At 41.5% G+C, this 14,018-nt stretch overlaps 2 protein-coding genes and 1 long non-coding RNA gene across 15 annotated transcripts in view; 2 read left to right on the top strand and 1 right to left on the bottom strand.

Moving 5' to 3' along the window:
- CNOT6 (CCR4-NOT transcription complex subunit 6) overlaps positions 1–4,678 on the top strand; it is a 47,207-nt gene extending 42,529 nt beyond the window's left edge. For all 13 annotated transcript variants that reach the window (XM_043552625.1, XM_043552621.1, XM_043552622.1 and 10 more), the window contains one exon: positions 354–4,678. In XM_043552625.1, coding sequence (XP_043408560.1) covers positions 354–566 — 213 coding nt within the window. In that variant the 3' untranslated portion in view covers positions 567–4,678. The remainder of the gene's footprint in view (positions 1–353) is intronic.
- Positions 4,679–7,575: 2,897 nt separating this feature from the next.
- Positions 7,576–14,018, top strand: part of LOC122466831 — a 51,450-nt gene continuing 45,007 nt past the window's right edge. Inside the window, exon 1 of the long non-coding RNA XR_006292706.1 lies at positions 7,576–8,262. This is a non-coding gene — a long non-coding RNA (uncharacterized LOC122466831). The remainder of the gene's footprint in view (positions 8,263–14,018) is intronic.
- On the bottom strand, positions 12,106–13,983 carry LOC114022315 (alveolar macrophage chemotactic factor). Its single transcript, XM_027833674.3, has 4 exons — positions 13,866–13,983; positions 13,555–13,681; positions 13,384–13,464; positions 12,106–12,490 (listed from the first exon to the last, which is right to left on the bottom strand). The coding sequence occupies exons 1-4, from the start codon at positions 13,918–13,920 to the stop codon at positions 12,454–12,456; spliced, it is 300 nt and encodes a 99-aa protein (XP_027689475.2). The 5' UTR covers positions 13,921–13,983; the 3' UTR covers positions 12,106–12,453.

Genomic DNA, 14,018 nt, shown 5'->3' with positions numbered 1-14,018 from the left:
ACTACGGTCACCTCTAGATCTGTAACCGTTCTGAAGTCCCTCTTAAACAAGTGGGTGGGGGATGTCTGAAGTGAAATTACCACAAAGAGGAGAGGAGAAGTGACCGAGGTCCCAGTAGACACTAGTCTTCCCTGACCCATAGTAGGCAACTCTTAGAACAGACCATAAAGGGAAGACCAAAGTAGTGGAACAAACTGTACCACAGGGAGGAAGTAAGTGCCACTTCCTAGCTATTTGGCTTCAAATAAGTAGCTGAAAAGGTATCTGTAATACTATACTTAAATGTTGTCTTTGAAAAGGCATTTGGCCAAAGGATGGTGCACTAAGACACTTCTTTTCCCCTCCTATTTCAGGGTATTATTGACTACATCTTCTACTCTAAACCTCAGCTAAATATACTTGGCATTCTTGGACCTTTGGATCATCATTGGTTAATAGAGAACAATATAAGTGGCTGTCCACACCCACTCATCCCTTCGGACCACTTCTCACTTTTTGCACAACTGGAGCTTTTGCTGCCTTTCCTGCCCCCGGTAAATGGAATCCATCTCCCTGGCAGGAGGTAGTCAAGTACAACTTAGAGGGCAACCTCAATCTAACTTGTAAAATTGTAAAATCTGAATATAGAGGAGTGAGGTATGGCCAACAGGGATTTTTTCTTATTGATCTTAATTTTAAATCTAATTATTTGATAAAGACATAGTAAAAGCCAGGTGCTATCAACAGACACAATTCTGAGCCCAATATACCTTATATACTGTTAGACAGGAATTGGTGCATATGCACTTTTCTTTAATTTGTTACAATTAATCGTCCTGTTTCTTCTTCTATCCAACATAACACATTCATGCCTTGAAATAGAGAATTGTTGTACAGTATATTCTCTTTGCACAGATATCTGTAGCACTACTTTTTTGAGGCCAGTAGTAACATCAAGAACATTCTTCCGTACTTCACTCCCTCCTTTTTCAGACTTGCTTGTAAAATATAGAATTTGAATTTAGCCTTTATTGATTGTATATGAACAACAGAAGACCTGATTTATGAGATTTTGTACTTTAAAAAAATCAGATTTGGAAAATGATTGTATTGTAAACTAAGGCTAAATTTTTATCTGTTTTCATGTGTTATAAAGGCCAGCTTGTAAAAGAAGTTGCAACAGGTTTTCTCTGCTAATGATTTGCACTTGTTAGGGTTTTGTTAGCCCTTTTGTACTACTTTTGTTTTCAGTTGAGAACATTGCTTTTTAAATCTAAATCTGTAAAATATTGGCAAATTTCTTAACTAAATACATGCATTTGTCTTTTTGATTTAAAAAAGAAAAACCATAAGGTTTTCACAGAACAGACAAACTAAGCAGTGAATGATTAGTAGGTCTGTATGGACTGAAAGTTATTGTTGATGTGTGTGCATTCTAATATTTTTATCTCTGATTTTTGAAGTAAAATTAGGGATGCTTGTGTACAGCTTCTTTTTATTTTAAAGGCTGTTTGTCCTATCTGCACTGTGCCTGCTTAAATTTGTTCTCACCTAGCACTGCCTGTGCATGCAGAGAAAATCTGTGCGCCCTCTTTTATATTTTTTAAATAATGTTAACACTTGTGAAAATTTTATGAAGATACTTTTGTATAAGCTGTGGCATCTTTATTTCCTCTTGAAGCATTGAATACACACTTTTTGAACATGTTCAGATTATGGGTACCCAGTTCCTAGCTTCTAATACCTAAGCACTGCTTCTTTCAGTGTCATCGCACAGTGCTATTTTTTTCACAGAGAAACATTATCATGTGAATCCTTTTCAGTTTAAGTGTGTTCCTCAGTCTCAGAGACAGTATCATTCCTTGAAGAAAAAAATTACATTTTCTGTTTATGAAGCAGTGTAAATTAGATGCATTTTCAGTATAAGTCCCTAAGATAATTCTTCAGATCATTTTTAAAGTGACCAAGTCATATTTTAAAGTGTCAGGCAAGACTAAAGTTAAATAGTGTACCTTCATAGTGCCATTTAATGTCATAAAGCCAAGTATAAAACAGCTAATAAATTTAACTTGGACTAATAAAAGGGAGAATTTATCCACTCCTCCTTAACTAATACACTTTCAAAAATCAATGTAATTAATTGAGAGAGAGGAAGCTTGGTCTAACTGCTTTTGTTTCAACTGCAGGCAGGGAAGCAAAAGGACACTGAGCATTACGAGCAATTTCTGAATATTATAAATTTTTGTATAGAGAATGAGTTAGGTAATAATGATTCAAAATTTTATGAAGAGAAAATTGTCAGCACTTAAATGTGCTAAAACCATTCTGTTTTAAAATAGAAGTAAAATTACAAATTGTTCTGATCTACAAAATGTGTGTTTTAAATTTCAGTAGGAAAAGTCTTGATCTTGAATCCTTGTCTGGGACCTGATTTTGTTGTTTTGTTTTTTAGTTGTGCAAACACCAAACATGTCCAATTTATAATCAGTACATTGAAATGCTGGTAGTATTGATGTAGTAGATTTAATGCTTAGTGTTATTTTTTTCTGTTTGTTTTTTTATTTTGTTTTTTGTAAAGTGTGAATAAAAGGTGTTTTACTCATGTTTCCTTAACAATGTGTTGGTAATGTGCATCATGACAATTTCCAGTGATGATGAGCCAATTTAGCTTGTCAAACTGAACAAACCTATTTTTTTTCCTAATCTGGATTATATAATAGGTCCAGAAAGCTTTACAGAAGGGGAAGGGAAGCACTTACTCATTTTGTATTTCTGGGAAATAATTTACTTTAATACATGCTGGAGCTTGAGTGCACTTGTTAGATTCAAAAGGTTTGAGCTTTACACAATACCGTTTCACCTGTATTTGGTAGTCTTTTAAATATATTTGAATTTATGGCAGCCTATTAAAACATTATGGCCCTTTGTGTGTTGAAGACACAATTGTTCTTCTCTGGACACACTGCAATCTATGGGTCAGTTTGAACGACTTTTCTCCATCTTTTAGAGTAATCCTGTATTGTCTGATCTAAAGCCCACTGAATGTAGTGAAGAGACTCCTATTGACTTCAGTGGGTCTTGTGTCAGACACTACAGCATATTTGGCATAATTTATATCGCTCGGGTGTGAATAAACCACCCCCCAAGTGACATAAGTTACACCGACATAAGTGCTCATGTGCACAGCACTGTCATTAGCTTCTGCCATTCGCGGAGGTGGTTTTATTATACCGATGGGAGAGCTCTTTCCCATTGGTTTCAGCGTCTTCACCAGACATGCTGCAGTGGCGCAGCTGCATTGGTACAGCTGTGCCGTTGCAGCATTGAACACGTAGACATCCCTAATAGCTGTGACTCTGAAGCCTACTGAAGGAGAAATTTTTTAACATATAGGAAAAGATCAGATGCACCAATACTGGACTGATGTAAACTTCATTAAACAAATTTAAAAGAAATATTTTCCTGTGTTAAACAAATCTCACTCAAACTTCTCAGTTTTCAGTTGCAACGTAAACAAAATAATGCAATAAACTATCTTTATTTACAAAATGCAACATCTTTGCATCATAAACTCTGACATAAAATGGTTAGTTGCAATACTTTTATTTAAGGTGGCTTTAGATGTTGCCATAATGTACCTTCAGTGTTGCTGTTGTAAAAGTACATAACATAAAAATCATAGACCATTAGGTTGAGGTGTTTCATTCAAGTTAGACCAGATATTTTGGGGCCATCTTTTTTTACCATTTGATGAAAACCTCAAGTATGGTCTGCCATTACTTTGGTAATTATTTACACGTACAAAAGAATTCTGTGCATCTAAATTTAATTTGGGGGTATACTTTAAAGAAGTGGAAACAAATACAAAACATTGATATACAGATTGTAACTTTAACATATATCAGAAGTAGGCAAAGAAAAACCACTAGGAGAATGTTTGTAATTATTTTGTCCCGTTGGTGGCTTCAACAAATTTAAAAACGGCTAGCATTTTGACAGTAAAACTGATTTTGAGTTCAGAATACTGTTGCATACATGTCGGGTCTAATTCTAACAAAAGAGATTGTGTAATGTCATCTAGGATGTAAGCTTAGAAAAATAGCTTAAGGTGTCAAATTTGCATTTTAGCCATGCAGCAAAAAAACCCCAAAACCGTACATCAAAGACAAAATAATTACAACACCATTTAAAAGAAACAAATCACACTGTAAAACTTATGAATATTTCAATTTACTGCTTAAGTAGAGTCTTCTTTCATCCAGCCTGACACAGTATTTTTAGTATATGTTAACTGCTATTCTTTTTTGTTTGCATAAATTTTAACACTTAAGTGTCTTGGTATGTTTAAGTAGTGTCTAAAATAGAATATCTTAGTCTTTATTCACAGTACTTCTGTATAAAGTGTAATGCACTGGACTAACTCTTGTTTACCATTCATTTAACAAAAACCAGCACATTATCTGCACTAAGCTCAAAGAATGTTGCATTTGTCAATAGGCAGCTCTTTAATAAGATAAAGGGGGAAACTGAATATGGTCTGATGGTAAACAAGGGCTTTTACTGTTCTCTTCAGTGGAACTTTCTTCTTGGTCAAATTTTAACTAGCTAGTATTATATTTATATACAGGGTCTTCTTTTTTTCTTTACCAATGTATTTTCCTACTCATAGCTGACCAATAAATTCAATATCTGTTTCAAACCTTTTTGCAGTGTAATTTATATTTAACATTTTTATTTCTAAATGCTTCATAAAGTTGTGTGAATAGTTAAAGTAAATTTAAAATAGTTTAAACACAAAACTGACGTACAGGAAACTTTACAATCCTGTAGAGACCTTTGTATTCTAACTGCAAGCTAGACACTGATTCACATCTTCTACTTCGGAGATTCACAAATCAAAGCCATGAATACTGATGCCTGCAGACTTTGTGGAAGTTCGTCTCCAGATCTGCACTCTGAAGCTTGCTCCTGACTCTGAGAGGCTGCACCACAACCCCTTATCTGAACACCATGCCAGTTTAAGACAGTTCAGATTTAAACAAGACAGATTAGGCCAGGAATGCAGTAAACTGTAGAATATGAAAGAACTACAGAGATATGTCTGTCAGCCAAGTACAGTAGGAATAAAGAATTTTTGTAAACATTGAGTCCCTGTCTCTACTGCTACAGTCACCGCAGACCCACTTCTGGTTTTGGTTTCCTCTCTCCATCCCGAGCCTCTCGGCATAGCCGGGGGCAAAAGTGTTCACCAGTAGAAGAGTTGTTTGTTGTTTGGGCTGGTTTTTTGTTTTGTTTTGTTTTTGCATAGAGTGGCCTCAAGCAGCAGTACCACTAAACTTCTCTATTTTAAGCCTGAAACATGAGTGATAGTGTCGTCAGAAAGAGCAGCAAATTCCCCAAAATACGACGATATGCTCCAGCCACTGATCTGTACAGTTTGCAAGGTTTTGGTGCTATGAATGAGAATTTTAACCAGGCAGTTTCCCTTAGGCCTTCACATACAAACAGATCCCATATGCAGGTTCCAAGGCAGAATCAGATGCAGGCGCAGCCTGTCAGTGGCAGAGATTCATGCAACAGGTTTGTGCAAGCAGTCTTGGTACTGTCCTGGTGTATACTCAGATGCAGGAGAGGTACAGTGCATGCAAGTCATAGACATGCAACTGATAAGGTAAGCGGGGGACAGGTACTCTTTCCCCTGTTGGTATCTCATGAGCTTCCTCACCCTGGAGTGGGTGGCTAGCCTTGTAAGTCCGCTGCCAGGGAGACCATTAAATAGACAGCAGGTTCCCCTGAAGATCTTTCATTTCTCAAAATAATGATAGCGCTCATAGAGGAGGAAGGTTTCTTGGCACTGCAGCATTGACAGTATTAGATCTGTGCTAAGATTAGCCTAGGAGTAAGAGATCACAGCTACATAAATGCACAAAACTAGTGCATTTGGATTTAATTTGTATCCCATCTGAAGGCAGCCTAGGGTTGAGTAGGCCAGGTAACTGGGGCATGCTTACAAACCAGATGAGGGCAGAGGAGAGCACTGCATACGTTTAAAGGTTCAGGCCTAAAGGAAGAGATCCTGATGAAGCTGGACAGAATTAAAGATACAGAACTAGAATCGAAGCTAATGTAAATCACTGGTGTTCCATTTGACCTAGGTGAAGCTATGACCACTTAAACTGGGTGAGTTGCAGTAAGCCAGGTGCTCTCAGAAAGTTAAAGGTACCCTACTGAAAGCCAGATTCTGAGCTTCCACCTAATGTCTTTTCATAAAACATCAATAAGAAGTCTTTGACCTAGGCCTAGGGATAAAAGAAGCTTCTTCATCTTCTCTTGGTAGCATCCTAGACTTCAGAAGGATACAAAATAAGATCTCGGGGAGGGGAGAGGGAGAATGGGCAGAGCAAGCAGACACCAGCATCAAATTTTTAAAGCACTTATTGGGTCTGCTGCCTGTTTTGCTGGTCAATAATAATAAGGAACCCAAACATAAACTGGTGTCTGGACTACTGAAATCAAATTAACAGGTGAAACTTTGTATCTGGCCAGGACCAGTACAAAACTGCTACTAAACATCACTTGGAAGTTTCATTTGTATGAATTTCTTAATATAACTTTTATGGTTATTTTAAAGTTGTTAAGGTTTTTTTTTTTTTGGCTAGTTACAGTTCTGCTAATAAAACAGGTTCTTTATTTCTAGGGTAATTATTTTTCTAATATGTTTTTGAATTAGTGAAATTGAGTTTTAATACCACAGCTTAAATGTAGTGCAATCAGATTTCCAGAGTTCAAAACTAAAAAGATATAAATGATAAATAGGTACAATAGACGTTGATTAAAAACACTACTGTTTTCAAGAGCCACTTGCAGCCCCCTCTCCGTGTGGTTTAGAGAAAAGGGAAAGTGAAAACCTTTGTTCCAGAAAAAGTGAGCCAGGTTCCTAAAGCATTATGTGTATTTTGTAATCAAATAGGTAAGAGTAGGAGCAGTTTGCAGTGCTCACCAAATCCTAAATTTACATGACTGACACTTTAATATTGAACAAAAACCTGGAATTTTTGTGCATACACAATTCAAAATTAAGGTTATGTGATTTTTATTTGTTCAGGCTCCAGTCTTGCAATCGACAGTGTGGGGGTTACGTCCACACATAGTCTGAATGAGTGCAAGGCGGGCCTCCCTACACAACTTTGCTAATCCACGTCTCTTCTGGCCAGCAACACCTATGTTGTTCTATTACTAGGCTCTAAAAAGCAGAGGTTTTTCACTTGTCCCAAAGTGTCTATAGCAATGGTCCCCAAACTTTTCAGGATTGTACCCCCTCTTATCTCTGTTTGCGCCCTCCCCCGTAGGGCTGCAGTAAGAGGGGACAGGCTGAGGCTACAGCTGTGGCTTAGGAGTGGGGCCAGGACTGGAGCCAGAAGCTGGGGCTGGGGGTGGGGAAGCGACTGGGGCTGGGTGCGGAGCCACAGCCAGGCCAAGGCTGGGGGCAGGGCCCGGTCTGGGGCTGGGGGCAGGGCCCAGTGTTGGGCCAGAAGCTGGGGCTGAGGTGGGTTCAGGGCCAGAGTAGAGCTGGGAGCAGAGTGGGGCTGTGTGGCATTCGCTCCCTGCCCTGCATAGTGGCAGGCCAGGGACCCAGCTGTGCTCCCCTCTGTTCCTCTGTGCTCTGCTAGGGGGGTTCGCCCCACAGTCTGGGGACCTCTGGTCTACTGGGTTTTTGTTTGATGAGTGAAAAACACGAGAAGTGATTTCTTGGGAGATGTCATAGACTGGCTGGCCCTGAAAGGGAGTCAGGCTCAGCCTTGCCTCTCAGACCTAGCAGTTAACCCCCAGCTGCTCCTGATCTGGTGACTCAATTACAATTATTAATCCCAGCTGTGAAAGGGTCAGGGTGGACTAGGTAGAGAGCTCACTGAGGGAGGAGACCTAGGTCATGAGAGGAACATGGGGAGTTCTCTTCTCTGGGAAGAAGAGGGTCTGTGACAAACAGGGAGGTCCCTGGGAGACACTGAGGGAATCCCTGAGGAGGGAAGATAGTGGGGAAGCCTGACAGGAAGAAAGGCCTCTAGGGAAAAAGCAATGAAAGAAATCTGCAGTCCCCAGGACTTGAGATGAAGAACAGGGAACTTTTCTGTTTGGATGGGGGGGGGGGATGTTTTGTGGTTTCAAAAGGGGCCTGAACTAGACGCTTCTCAGCTGGAGGGCAAATTGTGCATGGTGGCAGTCTACAGGGGGTCTGGAGACAGATCTGTGCAACTCCATGCTTCCACACCAGGCTCTGATTCGGTGAGTAGAAAAGCTTTCAAGGGGGAAATATTGTTTGTTTGTTTGAACTAATTTGTTCCTCTGCAATTTTTTGTATCCATTATAATGGCAATGATGCTAAAATGTGTACATCGGACATGTTGTACTACTTATTTTTCTACCAAAATACCTGTATTTGTAATAATCAAAACTTACTTTTCTTCTGGTGCTATTCCTCCCAAGAAACTTGGCTATTTGGTTTCTGAGGTACCCTCAGGAATAAGCAATTGAGTATTTATTAATGAGCAGAGAGCCTGAGGAATCGAATGAAAGAAAATTTGCAGATCTTATGGAAGTCCTTGTGTAAAACAGTCCAAAAATAACCCCTCTAAGATAAAAATTACCTGTGCAGCTCTCAGAGCTTTCAAAATGACATGGCTATGTACTGTTAATCCAGCCCTGCAGAAACTTCTAGATAACAGCAACATATTTCATTCCATCCTATTTACCCCTGTCATGTGTAAAGCCTGGAATCTCTAAATGTCAACACTTTATTCAGTCAAGACTCTGTGAGAAACTTAAATCCAATGTAATGTTTGCTTCAGTTCTCCAAGGTGGATCTGTTACCTTCCTGCTCTCTGAGGGCCAGATCTGGTCACACTTAAGTTCCCATTAATAACACATGCTTAATTGCTTCAAAGGCCCTGGGTTTGTAGAGGTGTAACTGAGGACCCAATTTGACTTCCAGCACCACTTTTTTTTAACTGGTGATGGTGCGTGAGAAGGAAAAACCTAGCCTTTCTCTGGTTCCCAGGGTAAATTTGTTGGGCTGCCAGTTAAAAGAAACATCTTGTAAACCAAGGGTAGGTTTGGGAAACTTACCTGAAAAAGAGCTCTGTCCGGCTCGAAAGCTTGTCTCTCTCACCAACAGAAGTTGGTCCAATAAAAGATATTCCCTCCCCCACCTTGTGTGTCTAATATCCTTGGAACAACGCTTCATATAACCTCACATTGCAGTGTACACACACCCTAAAAATGGCATTTGGAGGTGTGATTACAGCTCAAGTACAATACCGGCACTAGCTTCAGTCAAGCTAGCAGGGCTGCAACTAGCAATGCAAGAATCAGCAGCATAGACCCTGGTGCAAGTACTTACCAAGGATTCCAGCAGGCAGGCCTGCACCAACTGTGCTGCCATGGCTAGGGTGACCAGACGTCCTGTTTTTAAAGGGACAGTCCCGTATTAAGCCCTCCTGCAGGTGTCCTGAATTTTTTTCTTAAAAACGGGCAAATTGTCCGATGTTTTCTGTCTTACCTGCGGGTATTGATGGGGAGGGATCTCTGCTCGCTAGCTGCCTGCCCACCAGCTGTGAGTGGGGTGTGTGCAAGGCTGGTAGCGGGGCAAAGCTGCAGTGCGCTGGGCCGGCTGGTCCATCAGCGCAGCCCCTGCTGCATGCCAGCTCTTGGCCAGCAGGCCCCTGTCACGTTTCCAGCTGGCACTGGCTTCGTGCCGCAAGCTGCGGTGGCAGGTGAGTGTGGGTGGGCGGCAGATGGTTATGCATCACCTCTGCTGTCCACCCATTGGCCCTTTATGTGCTCCCCCTTTTACTGCCCTTTCCTTGCTTTGCCCATTCCCAGCACTGTGGGGAGAACTAGCCCCTGGTCAGAGTGCTCAGCTTACCAACAGTCTGGCCGGCGGGCTCCTTCCTTCTCCCACTGCCTCTGGCTGGGCTGGCACCCCAGGAAAGCCTAAGAGCCTCTGGCTCAGGGCGTTGGCCAGGAGGAGCCGACCCCTGCATGTGTCGGTGCCCTGCACAGCCCTGGCATGTGGAAGCCTCTCTGCCCCTCAGCTAAGCTCTGGAGTTGGGGGGAAAGCCATTTCCAGCCTGTTCGCACCCCAACCCTGCAGGCTCCATAGCAGCCCTGCAGGCAGGGATTTAGCACCCTCTTCTCTCTCCCCCCCTTCCCCCCCCCCCCACAGGGGAGCGGGAGGAAAGAGATGAGGTCTGCAAAGACATGGGCCAGGTCATTCCTTTTCCCACGTTATCCTTCCCCCATCCCTTCCCTCCTACACAGTGCTGAAAGGCTGCTGCTGGCCACATTCTGGTGTGAACCCTGGCAGAAACCTGGGGGGGCATGTAACCCTGTCTCTCTTCCTCCCACCCCCCAAGTGCTGCCTCGAGAAGACGGAGTACCAGGAGAGGCAGGTCCATCCCGGCATGGAGGGTGGAAAGCACTGGGCAGGGAGAGGAGGGTCGATCGGAGACACATGCTCAAACCCTATGTGAGAGAGGTGTACAGGAGTGTGAGTGTTTGTGTGTCACCTTTCCCCGTGTGAATCCTAAAGCCTTAAAAATAAGGTAAATAAAAAGAATCCAACTACACAGTATTTCTTTATAACGGGCTCAGTCAACTTGATGTTAATTTGAATGTTTGTACTCCATAGTTCTGACTGATTGCCTTTGAACTCGCTTGAATACAAGTAACTTTACTGGGTCTTCTGTATTCAGCATAGGGAAATATGGTCACCCTAGCCATGACTTCATTGCTGTTTTTAGCTGCACTAGATTAAAGCTAGTGTGGGTATGCCTACCCAGTTTGCAGTCACACCTCTGATTGCAATATAGACATATCCTCAGTCACTTTTCAGAGATTCCTGTTATGACTGTCCTGTTTTTCTGCTTTTAGGTAACTGTCCTAACCAAATGATTTCAGCAAAATAGTCAATACCATCTGATCCACAGTATTTCCATTGTGTTTATTGTTCAACTCGTTGGCTGTGAAATGGTTACAAGCTCCTGGAAAAAGTTATGAGTTTAGTCACTGCCTAAAAAAAACACACAAAGTTGGATAATACATTTTAGATGTGGAATAAGAGAGCTGGGAGGAAATTAATTGCAACCAACACAAATGCGGTCCTGCCACTAGATGGTGTACATAATACAAGCAAAATGAGTACGGAGAGTGTTATGTATACATAAAGTATTGCCTAGTCTCTCTCCTAGAGAGTGAAGTTGGAAGAGATGCCCTTAAAGATATTTGCAGGAACTTGAGAAAAATTCCAGGCTGGTGAAACCTTAAATCTTAGCTCACCATTAGCAACTGATGAATTGCCAGAATACATGATGGCACACTGGATAAGGTCTAAATGTAACTGATGTGGGAGGAGAACAAAGAAGACAAACTTTAGGCACTGGCAGAATTACTTTAATAATGCCTTTCTTTCATTGGTTTAAGTCTGCTTCTCAATTCTGTTTTAATGTCTAGGACAGCTACACAGTTGTAAATCAGAGCAGTTGGACTCAACGCAAACCAGCTTGACGCTGAAATTCTGGAGCTCAGTACAGTTGCAAAGGGTGGATTCTATGCCAGACACCCTGGCATCCTGAAATAAATGTGGCCCTACCTCGGGGGCGGAAGGAAGACAATTGCATGTATGCCAGTATCTGTCCACAGTCTGCTAAAAGACTTGGGGGTGAGGCTTATACCTCACAATCCTGGGACTCCTGGGGGTGTGTGTGTGTGTGTGTCAATTTGGACTTCCTTAATTTCCACTAAAATAGCCCATACCCATTATAATAAACTGAGTGCAGTGCCCGTCTGGCCAAACGTCCAGCCCACCCCCAATGTGTCCCTCCACATTTACCGTGCCAGTGGCTCTCCACCTGGTAGGGAGGGCCTTCTCTGCTGGGCACTATTCACCAGTAGGCAGTGGGTGGAGGCAGATAGCATGTGTAGCTGCTTTGCATTCCCTTTGCACTGGTGTACTTACACAAAGGGGTTGCAGGCTGACCATGAGTTGAGTCCAATGGGGGTGGGAGAGAGGGAAGATATGGTGATGTGTATATACACAGAAAGAAAAGGAGTACTTGTTGCACCTTAGAGACTAACGAATTTATTTGAGCATAAGCTTTTGTGAGATACAGTATTTTCCACTGAATGCATTCTCTAAAACAATAGAAAACAGACTGAAAGTTGCTTTGGTATTTATTGTATAAAACATAATGTACAGTATATTACAGAAATTAAGAAAATACAATCCGTTCTCTAATGAATGCATCTTCTTGAACTTCAAATGATCACTTGCAGCACAATATATTAACTTTAAAAAAAAAATAATTAATGCTTTGTCAGCCAATGGCTCAAATGACACATTTTGTGAATCACAACACTAAATCAGGTAAAGTTCCTAGGCTCCTGCTCCACAAATCAGATAATTTTCTTGACAAATATTCAGTTTCTGGGTTTATCGTTTTTCTTTCCCTTCTTCCTGAAAAAGAAAAGAGTAACACTTAGTAATCTTGTCTAATGTCTTCCATCCAGGATGATCACAGTCCTTCCTGTGCAAAAACCCTAGAGGTAAATTGAAAATCTATACATTGCCTTTTCCCATCCCAGTACTGAGAGAGAGTCTCAATGAGGATGTAGCCTAAATGGGCCAGAGTCTTAGAGAGCAGTGGGGACTTCCTTTAATGGTCTCTGGCCCAGTCTGCCCCCACTCACACAGCAACATGACTGAGTCTTGGGAGTGCTCTGTGAGCATCCAAAGGTTGGAATCTGCTTTAAGCTGCATTGACACTGCATGCCTTTTACTGATCATATTCCACAGCTCTTAGGTGAAACCCCTCATCGGGTCTCCTACTCTGTGGCCACCTACTTTCTGTACCTTTGCCCGCATGGATTTTTTTGCAAAACGGAGAAAGGTAGCGCCACTGAAAGCTTGGCCCACATAGAGCCTCTTCACCCTCTGAATTTCTGCTGGCTCTTTAACAGAACACAGCAACGCTGTACAGGCTTAAGAGAGGAAGCGTAGTAAAATAAACTGCTCCTTCAATTTCAGTTGGATGTTTTAAGTGGGCTGCTATAATTACCTAAATTAGAATTAAGCCCGTGCAGTGGGGTCAACACCCCCAGCTCTTGAGGTAAATGCTACAGCACAGCTCAAGAACAGAAGTACTTCGAGCTTCCTGTTTTGTACCAACTCTCGGGTGCTAAAGTGGATTCTTTTAATACAATGGTAGGAGACTGGCTCCCTGCTGCATGAGTCCCTCACCCTATTGAGTCACTGATGCATGCTGGCCCGTGCTATTTTTGTGAAATTTTGGCCCAAAACTGAGGAATGTTCAATACCAATCAATGATTAAAAAAGGGAGTATTTCTTACTTGATGAGCTGCTGGAAAATATTTTTTATCTGGCTTGCATTGGGATCCAAGCATATTTGTCTGCCACTTTTCAGGTTTACTCTGGAAAAAAAATAAATTAAAAATCTATGAGACAAGTGTTTGGAAATTATCCCCTTAAATTTATTTTTTGATACTAGATTTGAATCTCACATTATTTCCACATTTTCACACGAGGGAGATGGAGGGAGAATTTCTATCGTCTTAAGCTGGGTAGGAGCAAACACCATCCTATCTGTAGTTCGAAGGCATAAGCATCTCCCACCGTTCATCGTTAATTCTGCAAATACAGAAAAATAGCTCCGTCAGTTAAAATTAAGTAAATGAGGCACATCTGGTAAGCGCATCAATTCAATGTACAAATGTAATTTTAAATTCTTCCTAGCTCAAATTTCAAATGTTCTCTTAGGACCAGCTATCTGTGTCGTTAAAATAGAATATGAAAACAAGTCAAAGGAACCTACCGTGTGAAGAAGTTAGAGCAACGACTGCAAGTGCAACAATGAGCTTGTACACCATCCTTCTGCAAGATCGTCCTTCCTCTTCTGGTCAAGTTTCTTTGCGTCGTCAAACCTAAAGCTCATACTGGTGTACCACAGAGCCTAGCAGCTTAAATA

The sequence above is a fragment of the Chelonia mydas genome, chromosome 8, assembly GCF_015237465.2.
Source record: "Chelonia mydas isolate rCheMyd1 chromosome 8, rCheMyd1.pri.v2, whole genome shotgun sequence".
Classification (NCBI taxonomy): Eukaryota; Metazoa; Chordata; order Testudines; family Cheloniidae; genus Chelonia; species Chelonia mydas.
This window is presented reverse-complemented; position numbering and strand designations above follow the sequence as displayed.